At 43.7% G+C, this 14177-nt stretch overlaps 3 protein-coding genes across 4 annotated transcripts in view; 1 reads left to right on the forward strand and 2 right to left on the reverse strand.

The window, feature by feature from the left end:
- Positions 1-2866, forward strand: part of LOC117138952 — a 104061-nt gene extending 101195 nt beyond the window's left edge. For both annotated transcript variants that reach the window (XM_033300992.1, XM_033300993.1), the window contains 2 exons: positions 537-764; positions 2410-2866. In XM_033300992.1, the coding sequence (XP_033156883.1) occupies positions 537-764; positions 2410-2541 (360 nt within the window). In that variant the 3' untranslated portion in view covers positions 2542-2866. The remainder of the gene's footprint in view (positions 1-536; positions 765-2409) is intronic.
- Positions 2867-9777: 6911 nt separating this feature from the next.
- Positions 9778-11939, reverse strand: LOC117140308 (leucine-rich repeat-containing protein 15). The gene is made up of 5 exons (XM_033303153.1): positions 11383-11939; positions 10867-11321; positions 10655-10803; positions 10341-10600; positions 9778-10281 (listed from the first exon to the last, which is right to left on the reverse strand). The coding sequence occupies exons 1-5, from the start codon at positions 11937-11939 to the stop codon at positions 9855-9857; spliced, it is 1848 nt and encodes a 615-aa protein (XP_033159044.1). The 3' UTR covers positions 9778-9854.
- Positions 11940-12767: 828 nt separating this feature from the next.
- On the reverse strand, positions 12768-14141 carry LOC117139701 (uncharacterized oxidoreductase YjmC). The gene has a single exon (XM_033302213.1). It carries the CDS (start codon positions 14029-14031, stop codon positions 12874-12876), a length of 1158 nt encoding a protein of 385 aa, XP_033158104.1. The 5' UTR covers positions 14032-14141; the 3' UTR covers positions 12768-12873.
- Positions 14142-14177: the final 36 nt, after the last annotated feature.

Below are 14177 nucleotides of genomic sequence, written 5' to 3' on the forward strand. Positions count from 1 at the left end.
GTTCGTTCGACTGTTCCCTTTACGTTTTTCCGAGCGCTGCTCCTGCGGCTCCAGTTGCTCCTTGGTACCGCTTCCTGCGGCAGTATCTCGGGCTGACACGCTTTGTGCGTCTTTATCTAGGATAGTCCAAAGTGCACTGGAAAAAATCACATTTGTTTAGTTTACAGTACACTTAAAGCTTATATTTTCAGTATCTCATCCTTTATTACGATAAATATTATGAAATTAACTAAGACTGACATTGTATATTAAGGTTTTAGCATAATCTAAATCACATATTAAAAACTTTTCCCTAAAATTTCGAGAATGAAGACTACAATTTATTCTCTGGTCCCCGCTCATCCACTTTTATATGTAATTTTGTTTAGTTTCGTTTTACACAATTTACAATTTTTTTTCTTATTCTTCTGTCTTTTCCATTGTCGCCGCTTTTGGTCCCTTTTTTTGTGGCACCACAACCAACACCCTCGCCATTGACGACAACTAAACCTGAAACAACGACAACCATACAACTACAACAACGACAAAAACAACAGCCAAGTGCCAATTACAGGGCAGAGAAGGCCATGTCGGAAAAACTGAATTTCCCGAAGCACACGGGCATCCGCGAGGCCTCCTTGCTGCTGGTGAAGGAAAAGTGCGGACGGTACACGCTGATCCGGGAGCCGCTCTATCTGGACAGATGTGTCGTGTGCAGCGAAGCGGATTGGGATGATTATTTCGAAGTGCAGGAAATTTCATCGAAGGACACATTCATATTCAAAGTGAGTACAAGCCGAAGTATCGGTATCGCCAGCAGTCAGAGGCCCTTTGTTTTCCACTCCAACTGCCCAGGCCAATTCAGTCCATGGTCCGTCGTAGTCCGTATTCTGTAGTTCTGTTCCCGTTGAGTTGGCTTTTGAATTAGTGAGCAACTGGCTTTTGACTGCACAACGCCCTGTGTCTGGGCTTCGTTGGTAACGAGCTTAGTGTGGGAATGATAGTTTGTGTTTTTTCATCCTAACCGAACAGTGTGGTTAATAGAGCAGCGCAACAGGGGAAGTTAACCAACCTCGAAATGATGTACACCACAGCGTATGTTGCATGTTGGCCCGAAAGGACACTACCAAACATTGGGGGGGTATCTCGAAACTAAATAACTTTGTTAAGTAACACCATTTTCCGCAGGCCTGTTATTAATCCTTTTGTAGGGGCCTACGTAACTAGTCAGCTTAGAACTTCGACAAACAGCTTCTTGATTGGAAACAATTTTCTACCAAAGCTTCATTGGGTAACAGGTTTATGGGTTAGAAATCAAATTTCGAGAAATGCAAAGCAATGCAGCTTAAAGTGCTTCCAGCAGCATCATCTTGGAATGTAATAAAAGTCACCCCTGGATAGCTTCTCCATTCACACTCGCATGCTCATAACCTTTTCTAGGGCTGCAAACAGAATTCCTTGAGTATAGAAAAAGAGCAATGAAGAAGAAGGCTCCAGTACAATGAAGAGTTTACCTTTGGCTGGGGAAAGTAAAGCAATTTTAATAACAGACAGAGCGCAAAAAGCGTATGCAAAATTCCATTCCAAATCTTTGCCCGTCTAATGCTTGTAGCATCATCCGACCAGCCATACTGATTTTAGTCATGCAAATTTCCAATTTTTTGCTTCCATTTTTTTTTTTTTGTAGCTCAGGCTAAGCCATATTGGGTTAGTAGGAGCGGGGCTGGGGAGTAGAGGGTCCTGGCCCGCAGGCGGAGATCCTTTCAGAAGCGCTCAGGCAGCGCACGTAGAGCGGCTGCCAAAATGAATGACATTTATTGAAATACGTTATATAAAGAATGAAGCAAAAACGCACGGGAGCGCAACAAAATGGCTGCGTGAATGCCGCGACGGGAAAAGGGGCGAAATGGAGACAGCCAGACTTTGGGACAGTGCCAGACAGACAGATTTGGTACCGCATACACTTAGCAAAATAATGTACTACTTTATTTTACACTAATACATTCAAAACAATCAAAAATGGCAGTAGTATCTCTGCACTAGGCATCCTTCCATGTGATACATTTATTGTTTTGCTATATTTTCGTAGTTTTTTCATTAATTAATAATTTAAGTATTAAAGTATGATAGTTCCGGTAATAATATTTGCAGTGTTTGTAGGACCTACGCTAAGGCATAGGCTGTTGAGGCCAGCGGCGCATAAATTGAAACGTTTAGTTCCGGCCAACTGAGCGGCTGACAAGCGGCCACCCATTCACCCACACACCCGTACCCATACACACACACACACGTGCGTACACGCACTCCACGGGTCCTGTCAGAACGACATCCTTGCTGGGCAAGTGGGATTGGTGCGGGGTCGTAGGTCGCGGCCCAGTCAATCAAAAGCATACGTCTAACGGATTTACACTCCGCTTTATTTATTCGCAGGCGGAGGACGGCGTAAGGACGAAACAGTGGTACACACAGCTGCAGTACCACGCCCAGGGCATGGGGGCGTGGCGCAAGAGGCGTAACGCCCTGGCCAACATCATGATCAACGGCATGCTGGCGCGGAGCTAGCCCATTCCCAAACTTCCAGTTTGAAGAAGCCAGCCGTCCGTCAGGCAAACGATTAGATGGCAAAGGACATAAAACTCAACAATTGGTTATGCATTTAATGTGTATTTATGCGCTATTAACCAACGAGCAATTTCGTTTCGTAATTATAATTTAAGTGATATACAATTGAATCGAGCACGCATAACGCTAGTTAGTGTTTACATAATACGTATACCTATTTCTATTACCTATACCAATACCAATACCACTACCTATACTACGCATAACCATACGTACACACGAATACCCTGAACACAATGCAATAAAATACCATACACTAATTAAACACTTCAAATTGCGTAATAATTGAGAGGCTATTTGTTTCTGGACTTGCGTCATAAATCCTGCTTGCGGCATGTCTATTGAATCCACCTGGCGGCGAACCGAGGCGTTGCGAGGCGCCTCGATAAATCTCACAGAGCTGAATTATTTTTAAATTTAGCCCCCAAGATTTATGGGGCACAGGGAAATTATGCAGGCCATCGAGGCACGCACGTGGCCCAGACTAAGCCCAAAACAATCAGAATCACTGCCTAAAAGTGCTTGGCCCAAACCATAGAGCATGGTAAATATTTTCGGCATTACAGGAAAAGAGTGTGCGGCCGAGTTGATTAAACCATTTTAAATCCATGAACTCATATTTGGCCAACAATAAAAACACTCAAGTGGCAAGGGCTCTCGGCTTTATTATTTGTTTAATTACACAAACAACTGGGCAGATTATTATGGTTAAACACGAAACGGTAATTGTTATGACCAGCAATTGCTGGGACAATTGTTATGGGCAAAAACGAATATAAATATGTGAACTGGCTTTGGTTGTCGAGCGAGCCCTGTGTATCTACAAATATCTGTGGTAACCGCTGGGTTAGAGCCTAATCTATGGATATATTTTGCTAATGGATTTTTGTATTATATTCGTAATACTTGCACCTAAAAAAAATGAATGTATTTACATTTAATTACTGCTTTATGGGGTTGTGTAAAATATGTATGTTATGCATTCCAACTTCAAACTTAAACCTCCTTTTCTTTAAGTGTAGCACACATTTATGGGCAGTGCAAAGTTCTTGTTATTAACTTTTCATTAGTTTATTAGGCCAAAGAATTTCATTCTAACCAGAGCTGTTTATCTAGATTCCAGTTCCAGGCATTCAACAAGCCAAATGTTTAATGGAAACCCTCGAACTCGTCCATTTTCCCTCTTCCCTGAGGTTAACCCACATAAACAACAACACTGCGGACACGTTGAAATTAGTTCGGTTGAGGCAATGGGAAAATGATTTCCAGACTCGCCTGCGGCGCATCAAAGCCTTTGATGGCTTCCGTTGTAAATTATACTAATACGCCACGTAAACAAGTTCCAAATCCTTAAAGCTCCGCAAGAAGGCAAAACTAGGGAAAATTGAAAAACGACGGTCTCAGGAAAATATTGTAGCCACTGCCGGGAAAAGCAACGGCAAAAGCAAAGCCAAAGGGAAACTGCATGCTGAGCGCAATTATGCTGGACAAACATTTACCAGTCAGGCGAAGCAGCCACGGCTGATGCACAGAGAAAAACTACCTCATAAATAATCAATATTTCATCAAAATATATACGGAAATTATAATTTATCTCTGAAATTAAGCATTAATTATTGGGCATGAAAATATCTAGATGCATTCGTTTCTCACATTTTACAGCTTGTAAAAAATGTTAAAAAAATCTTTTTAAATTCGAAAGTAAAGGTTATTTCTCTCAGTGCCCCGCAAACGACTGGTGGCAGGTGGAAATGGGCTTGGAGGTCGGTACTTAACATGCACCTTGGCACACACACTCAAAGCCCATCCGATGGCACTACTTTCAGTGTTCAGCTTCGCTGCTTGCCAAACACAGACAGAGTCAAAGTCAGAAACTCGTGGATTCGAAGGTTCCAGGGATCAGGTATGCAGGGATGCAGGGACTCCGGCCCAAGTCAGCTGGAGATGTTGACTAGGTCGTGAACGTGTTATAACAATAGGGTGTCGCGATGGGAGTACTGGATGCTGCACCAGCCAGCGACTAACACTAACGAGCAGTTAAACAAGCTTAAGATTTGCCGACGCAAATAAAAACACAGCCGGAGAAACGGTGTGGCCTGGCCACCCAGTTGAGCCTCCCAGCCCGGCAATGCCACCGCCAATCCCGCCCAGAAATTGCTGCCAAGCGGAACGGAACGGAGCGGAAGTACGGATCGGCTTGCAATAACATAACCAAGGCACGTAGCACAAACACGGTACATTATATTGTATAAGCAGACTTCATTACGGTATTTAAACAGAATATCCACAAATTCTGACAGCCCAACTGGGCACCGTGGATCGAAAGCCCAAAATGGAAGCGGAATATGTAGTACCGCCTGGGTATTTTGTGTTTAGCTCGAGGCTTCCCTGAAAAAGGAAACAAAAACTGAATTATCCGTATGCTCGAACAATACGCATCGAAAGCCACAACCCATGCTGAATGCATATCCATTTTGAACAGAAATGTACATTCAATAACTATTCTGATATCTATGGAATGGAATGGGTTCAAAACAAAAAAAAAAAGTATTGAAAGTGTTATTTTACGTTTCTTTTGCCTGTGTAATTGCTTTGCGGTTGGAACATTCAGCAGTTTTTCGTTTCAGACTGGCATCGAATAATATGCTTTCATAAATTCAATATTATTGCTTCATAATTTTGGGTTCGATAATTAAAACTTTGCAGCAACTGCGTGCGAAAATGGTGCCTTTACAGTTCGCATTCAATATCAAATTAAAATAGGAAGCCCGTAAGTGGCAATGTTATTGGAAAACTTGCCAAACTTGCAAACATTTTGGCAGCGAAACTTTTGCATTTCACCCATGGTGCTTGAGGGCGTGCCAAGATCCACATACCCACATCAAAAGTCAAATTGTGAGCAGTCGAGCATGGAGTGGAACTATCTAGAGGACCGCAAGTCGTTCCAGGTTCGAAAGTCTTGTAAAAAATGCATCACGTACTGCGAAGGTTGGCGTCTGACTCCTGATTCCCGATTCCCGATGCCTCATGCCTGATGCCTTTCAATGTGATTAGACCCCAGGCACAGTGAATGCACAAACTTTTCCGGAGGAGAGCGAAGGCGTGCGGGTTCCCACACAGACATCCCTACGACTGCGGCATATGCTGCCTGCGGCCAACAGTACGGATGGGCAATAAAAATTTGTCGCCAGGCCAATAAATGTAGACCATATCCAAAGGCCAAGAAGCCACGCCGTAGAAAAACTAACCGACAAAAAATGCCCAACCATTTCATTCCTGTATTTAAAATGCCGCAAAACTTGCCAACCACGAGACCCAAAAAAAAACAGGGGACACTATGGAAGGCCAGGTGAGACAAGGTGACTCCTGGTCGGGCTTCCCTCCTTTTCGGTGCTCCTGTTTTGGCCGTGCGCAAACAGATTTGAAGTAATAAAAAATTGAAATTAAAAGTTCCACTTCAGTTGACCACTTGGCCACTTGGTGACCGCGAATGGCGACACAGTTTTCACACGAAATAGGTCGTAAAAATTATGAGAAAATCTGCGAATAAAGGTGAACGGCGATAACTGCCAGAGATGCCGGCTATTTTTGATCATTTTTTATAGCGACTTTCTTTTTCGATTATGTAATTGAATAAGGTGAAATGGAAAATGCGGAAACAATTGTCTGTTATTAGAGGTCACCATTAGTTGTATATGACTTTTGGCATACATTTTTTTCAATAATTTTTCAGTATCCTGTTAACAGAGTGGATTTTGATAGTCTCTCCTCAACTAACATCTCTGACATCCGTCTAAGGTAAACTCGTTCTAATAAGACCACCTAACCACCCCCTTCATTCTATCCACTTCAGCTGGCTGCTCAATGAGGTCAATGGGCAGGCATTTCATTTCCATAATTTTCATTATTTCGCGCTTAGAGCAAATCAAACAAATCGTTCTGCAGGAACAAAAGAAATTTTAATTGCTTGGCGGCCTTCTCCGTGGCGGTGTGTTAGTGTGTATAGGCGTGTATATGTGTCTAATCAAAATTGCTGTGCACACACATTCAGCATATTTCACACATCGTAGCCGTCAGAGAGAACATAAGAATAATGTGCGACACGTTCGGGCATAAACCGAATTAAGTATACGCCGCGTTTGCCGGTCGGAGGACCTAGCCCCGAGTACCAAAGCCCGGAGTCGCACAGCCGGAGTGTCGAAATGCCGGACTCCAAGCCGCAAGAACCAACCACACACACACGTAAGCACACTTTACGCCAAGTCGCATCTTTATGCGTTGTAGCTGCTCCAAAGTGGCAAGCAAACACCCCACTCCGCCCCAATTTTGCCAACCGACAGCATGTGCTAAATATGTATGAAAAAAATAAACTAGAATAAAAAAAAAAACAAAAAAACTAAAAGAAAAGTGTGGCAAAAAGTTTTTGTGCGCACGCCGTGGTAAGGCCAACGTCTAAGTGAATTTGCCATAGTCAAATTTTGTGCGGCTTGTCTTAGGTCAGGTCTGCGAACTACGGGTTACCGAATTCGGGTTTGCGGACTCAGAAAGACGGACTCAAATTTTCCGGGCAGAAACACAAGTGCCGGTCGCGTGAGCTGCATGAAATTTGCATTAATTCCAGCTCAATTCAAACAATTTCGTCCCGTGGCCGCACAATAAAATGCCCAATCTCGAAATTATTAAAAATTTCAAATAAATCAAAAATTTGACCAACCTCCCCGCCTCCGCATTCCCCTTATTATTTTTTCTGGCAAGCCCCAACCGACAGCAGCTGCCGGCAAACTTCGTGACCGACTGGCGCCGAGTTCAGTGTGTCAATCGAACTTTAACCGTCAACCGACGGCTTTTCACAGAGAAAAGCGCTGACAAAAGCGCGCGGATGCGCAGTGAAGTGAGTGGATTCGGGAAAGTCTCAAGAGCAAGTGAGTGGTTTTCCTGAGTAGAACTCGAATTCTTCAGGACTCACTCACGTGACGCCAAATCTTCAGGCAGTGGCTGAAATGAAAACTGAATGGGGATGATTTCAAGCTCCACTACCAACACAAATTCACCTCGAAACTAAATTTTACATAGGCGATTCAGGAACCTTTGACTTGACTTGATATTAATGCAAGTTTACATAGAGCTTTCTAACGTCTAATTATTTGTTTTAATGGTTTTCGAGAATATATATAATATATACGCAATATTATACATTAACTTGTACTTTCCAATGAAATTTATTAATGAAATAGCTACTTTTTAAGCTTCAGCATCCTTTTACTTGTTTTGTACATATTCAGAAATCATTTGATCATTAGTAGGAGAACTTCCTAAAAAGGAACTGCTATACCCAAATTGAATTTTAAGTTTTAGTTTTTCCAACTTTTCCAAATTGACCTTCTTGTATCCGACGAAAACACTTAAGCGGCAATTGGTCATTGACTGGACGGAAGGATCTCGCGTCCTTTGGAATCCTTTAAAACGCCTCCGTAGGCTCGATGCGACATTCCGGCAAGACAAGACGCTAAGATGTTTGCTTAGCTGGCAGGAGACTTTAAACTTGGGGGAATTTGCATACATTAGGGGTGTTTTGTTATTTTGTTAGCAAAAGGCAATTCAAATCCTTTTACTTCCGCTTTAGGCAGCAACGACTACGGCACAAGACAGATGCGACTGATAGCAGGATTCACATTCGCACCACCGCCCCCTCCGGTTTTCCTGAGCCCCCGCCCCTTTAGTTTTCCCATCCGTATTTAACGGTGACGCGTGCGTTGCGTATAAAGAAAAATATGATTACATATTGTTGTATTTTGAAAAGCCGGCGTAAAGGAGTGGAAAAGGGTTGACATTTTTTCTGAGGCTATGTCAAAAAGCGGAGCCCAGCCACTCAGAGGCAATCAGCTTCGATTGCCCCGAAAGCACAGGAAATAATTTCAATCGCAACTAACAATATTTAGATAGTACGCTATGTAGAAATTTTAACTGTATAATTGCAGCAGACAAATAATATTGCTCACGCTAAAATTGCAACTCAAAGTTTTTCACATGTAATACAAGGAATTTTTCTCAGTGCAGACAACTGCCAAACAAATAGCCAACAACAAGAGCCGAAGCGACAACAAGGCCAACAATGACGGCATTCAATTTTTAATATTTGCCTTGCAAATTTTGTATAAAATGCATTTGTTGTCTACAAGCCCCCAGGCCGCCATCCCCTGGGATTACCAGGCCCCCGCCCCTTAAAATTGGTGGGCGGAAGAGCCGGAGACCGATGACTGGCGGAGGGCACACTATCGCCCAATAACACCCGAAACGGGGAAGCTCCAAAAGCTGGAAAACTGGCAACAGGAAGCAGCCAGCGCCGGGCCAAAGTGGGAAAGTGAATGGAGCACGGCAATGTCAACACATGGAAATTGCAAGGACAGCGGCAAAAAAAGAGGGAAAACGAGGAAAACCGAAAAGGAAAACGAATAGCAGCAGCCACAGTAACTATAAACTGGAATGATATTGCCTACGAACATAACACAACGGCACTGGAAACAATTTACCTTTTTTAAATAAACCCATATATTTCACTGTAATTCGAAACTATCTTGGTATCAGATGCAAAAGTATCTGAAAGTAGGCAACAATATATTCTCACTGAGCGAACTCCATCGAGTTAAAGCACTTAAGATGCAATTAACGCTTAGGCTTGTTAATAAAATTTTGTTTTCAGTGCAGGCAAATGGCAAAAGCGCAGCTAGTAAACCCAGTAGGACCCAAGATAGCTCCTAGAACGAAGTTAGGCTGGGCCGGGCGGAAGCAATAAATTGGTTAGGTAAAAAGCTTGTCGCAAACGCAGACGCCGGTAAAAAGCGGCACGCGAGGCCGAGACAGGCCCGTAATTTTTGCCCACCAAAAAGGCAGAGGAGGATGAGGAGGAGGAGGAGGCGGAGTGAAATAGAGGTGCCCAAGGATGGTTTATTTCCCATGAGGTTGCAAATTAATACTAAATGTCTGCCATGCAAACACATAATTGACTTTAAATTTGTTTTGACAAGAAGAAGTGGAAAACTTTGCAACTTTGATGGGGGTGGGAGAAACTGCAAGGCTTAAAATTGTTTTAAAATAGCAGAGAATACCAGAACCTTAAAAGACTCTATATGGTGTTTTTAATATTCTAAAATAATTTATTTCTATCGCCATAAAATAATATATTAGCTGCTTATAAATATAGGTATAAGGTGTATGATATCAATTCCTATATCTTAAAATTTTTCATAAAAGAACTAGTTATGAACCTTCTTGATGGACACGCTGGTTATATCAGCTTCCTTGAGCTCCTCATCTGTAGTGCCATTGTAGATGTGCTTCAGATACAGATTGAAGTAGTCTGTGTAGTTCATCGGTGTGGATATTTGATGCTTTCGAACTGGAAGCCGTGGCGAAAGGGACAACATGCTGGCCCACTGGCCGTCGCAGAGGTCATCATAACGCAGCAGTCCCACCTCGTGACCTCCCAAATCGCCAGGACCACGACACATGGGCTGCTGTCCGTCCCAGAGTTTGAGCACAAATTCTCGTATCCACCTGGCCAAATATAGAGCTCGGCAATCGCAGTGCCAGGGATTCTTGTCCAGCTTGACGGCCACCAAATTTTCCAGGCCATGAAGTGCTCCATGTGGCAGGAACATCAGCTTGTTGGAGTCAATGCGGCTAATTAAAAATTTAATTTAAATTTACGTAACCAAGAAAATACTTATTTCAAAACTTACAGTTTTTCCAATTGTGAAAGCGGCTCGAAAGCGCGGGCATCGAAATTTTTAAGTATGTTATTGTTAAGCAACAAAATCTTTAGGTTAACTAACCCCTGGAAGTCATCAGCTTCCAAGGTGGTCAGGTTATTGGAAAATAGGGTTAATCGTGTGAGGGCACTAACATTAAGGAATAGATCAGCTGGAATGCTGGACATGGAGTTCTGACCCAAAAACAATTCATTCAGGTTGTTCAGCTCCACAAAGGCATTGCCATCCATCTGTTGGAACAAAATGTTAAATAAAATGTAATTAAATTTTTTGGTTATGCCTACATGACTAATCCGATTCGTGGTCAAATCAAGGGTGACCAAGTTGGCCAAATTATGGAATATGGTTCCCGACAGCGATGAGATGCGATTGTTATGCAGTGAAAGAGTTCGTAGACTCCTTAGTCCCGCAAAGAAGTCATCATCAATTTTTGCTGAAAAAGATAAAGGATAAAAAGGATATGTCCCAGTTGCCTTTAATCCAAAATCGCCCTTACCTATTTGATTCCATCCAAAGTCCAGGGTCTTCAGCTTGGTCAGATATCTAATGCTGCCCGAACTAAGCTCGCTGATTTTGTTTCTGGACATATCCAGCTCCTCCAGCATCAGCTGATCTCGCAGAAGATTGGGTGGAAAGTTCTGAATCTGATTGTCGCACATATTAATCACGGTGAGCCTTTGGGCATGGTAAAATATCGATTCGGGCAGCATTCCAATCTCGTTTTTGCTCAGATCCAGAATATTCAGGTTTCGTAGCTTCCAGAAGGTACGATGATCAATATCCTCCAGTTGATTGTTTTGAATGCGCAAAACCAAGAGACTATCCAGATCCTGGAACAAATCAAAGGGCAGAAAATCCAAAACATTGTGCGATATATCCAACTCTTTAAGCACGGTTAGTCCTCGAAAGGTGTCCTTGTGCAGGGTGGAAAGGATATTCCGCGAAAGATCTCTAAGGGATTTTTAGAAACTTGTATACTTATGTGTAACGAAGGGAATAGCTCAAAACTCACATGTTGACCATATTCATGGGTATCACCTGAGTGACAGGCACTGATTTAAGATTGGTATTCCAGCAGGTGAAGCTCTTGGTGTCCGGATTGCAGCGACACACACCTGAGGTGCAGTGATTCCACTCGATTTGGCTGCCAGTGGCCAAGTGCCAGACGGGCTGCTCCACGGATCGGAGGCGACTCTCTATCTGTCGCACCCGCTTTACCAGATCAAAGTTGGCCAAATGGGACATGGCATTAATCTCCCCGCCATTGCCATCTCCACCATTATGACCATTCGCCTTGGACTTGGATGGTTTTTTATCGTTTGCAGCGGACTGTGTTCCATTTGGCATTGAGTTGATAAGCATCAAGAGCTGGGACACAATGCCCAGTGATTCACATGCATTCAGACTGCAGTTTCTTGTGTCCGAGGAGATGAGAGGGAGCAGGTACCTCTGCCGGAACTCGTCCAGACTCTGGATGGGCGGCTCCTTTGCCTGTGAAGGTCCTGTGATCACCTCGGCCGGATCCATCAGCAAGACTAAGCTGACTAACTGCCATACTCCCAGCGACATGTCTTCAGCGAATTCCACACACGTTCTGAGAAGTCTGCCCCGATCTGCAGTCCCATTTATAGTCCGCCTGATTCCGATTTAATTCGTAATTCAAATAATTTACGAAAATTTGCATTTACTGCAATTACGCTTAAGTAGCTCACAGCGCCACATGGGAGCCGGCAGATTGCAGCGCATCTCGCGGTCTCCCAGGCCTCACCAGATGGAACATCTCTGCTCTCTGGAATACAAAGGCCGGCTAGAAACCGAAAGTCTCAGTTTGGACGCGTAATGATCAACAAAGTGTGTAGTCAACATGTCTGAACAATCAACTGGAGAGCTCGGTTGGGAAACCCCCCAGAACGCGACTCAAATGCTTTGTAATTCGTAATTCTATTGCATACATACATTTCATACATACATTTCCGTTTCAAATCCTGGCTAAGCAAAGTTTATTGTATGCGGCTCAGATTAATGATTTTTCTATAGTAAGATGGTTATGCACATATGCATGTTATGTATGTACTTATTGGATAAAATAATTCTTAACAGATTCATGGGGTGTAGCAGAAAATGTCGCACAAAACAATCTAAAGCTTATGAAAAGTGTTCTCACTGTTAAAATTCGACCTTCATCCTTCGAACTCGCTTCTTGTACCTTTTAACCTTCGAAATCACAAAGCATTCTAAGACCTAGATGGCACATTAACAGGGGGAAATTATACAGGATTTTTCTAGAGTATCAGCAGAAACTGGTATACAAAGAGTAGTTTTTGAGCCGTGCTCATAGATGGCGCCACATAGTGGTTCGTGAATTTGCTAAGAAATGCAACAACATTTTTCCTCGTTTCATTCCTGCATAGGAGTAGCTATTTATACTTTACTTAATAAGCTTAACATTTTTCTGTTAACTATAATATTTTTTGTGAACTACATTTATAGTATCTATATGAGACTAAAAGCTCTTCCTGGACTGACACCTATCGAAAGCCAGCTCGATGGGTTTTACGCATAACCTTTCCGCCACTTCTTTGTACTTGGTCAAAAGACTATTGGGATAGGGTAAAGCACGCAAATCGTCCACGTAGTTCATGTGTATCCTCTCCAGTTCGCCAGGTAGCCGGATGGGCTCTGAATCGTCCGCCGGCTGGCTATTCTGGATGCGACCACAAAAGTCATCGAAACGTTCCATAAAGTTGGGCAAGAAAAATTCTGGATCGAGAGCAATAAATACTTGACCCAAGTTCGATGGTTGGTCCTGGTCCATGGTTATATGAGCGGCATATTGGGCACCAGAGAGTACACCACATAGAACATCTATCACGGCTGACAGGCAGTAGCCTTTGTGACCTCCAGCAGGAAATAGTAATGGTGTCCTTAGGGCCAAGCTGGGAAAACAGGTGGATAAGCCTCCCTCGTTGGCCGCCCAGCCATGCGGTATATACTCATCGTTGGCCCAAGCCCATTCCACGGCTCCAATGTCCTTCACGCTGGTCGCCATGTCTAGAACAAAATGGTACTGCTCACCCTTTACGGAGAAGGCGAAGCAGTTGGAGCCAATGCTGGCGGACTTTGAGTTGGGACCCATCATCATTGGAGCGGAATTGGCCATCACGATTCCGGCTAATCCCTTGCCGGCAGCGCGAAATGTAAACCAGCTGGCCATGCCAATGTCGTGAGATTGCTGGGCCACCACGAAACCAATGCCAGAGTCTTCAGCTTTCTTCACCGCCAAATCCATACAAAAGTTTCCCACAAACACACCCAAGGCGGAATTGCCATTCACATGGGCGGTGGACACCGTTTCGCTGATTATTGAAGGCTCTGCGCCCACCTTGGCATGTCCACTCTGCAGATCACTGAGATAGTAATCCAGGCGATTCAGCCCGCTTCCGTAGTTCCCTCGATAGTCCGCCACAACCAGGAACTCGCTGATGCCGCGCACTTTGGAGGGGGAAACTCCAACCCGCAACAGGCAGTCCTGGATGAAGCGGCGGGCCTCGTCCACCAGAACCAAGGACGTGTCGCCCCGCTGCTGCGCAGAGGCGGCAGGCATGTGGTAGCCACGAAGGCAGCTTCCCAGCCACAGAGCTGGCCGGAGGAGCGCCAACATTGTGTAGAGCTGATTTTCATCCAATAGAAAGGTGTAGCTGGGGTTGCTATGAGTATATATATTTAGGAAGCTTTAACGGAAATGGGGAACAGATTAAAAAATTTCTTTCACAAAATCATGCTATCCACAGAAATAAAATATTTTTT

Source organism: Drosophila mauritiana, chromosome 3L (genome assembly GCF_004382145.1).
Source record: "Drosophila mauritiana strain mau12 chromosome 3L, ASM438214v1, whole genome shotgun sequence".
Classification (NCBI taxonomy): domain Eukaryota; kingdom Metazoa; phylum Arthropoda; class Insecta; order Diptera; family Drosophilidae; genus Drosophila; species Drosophila mauritiana.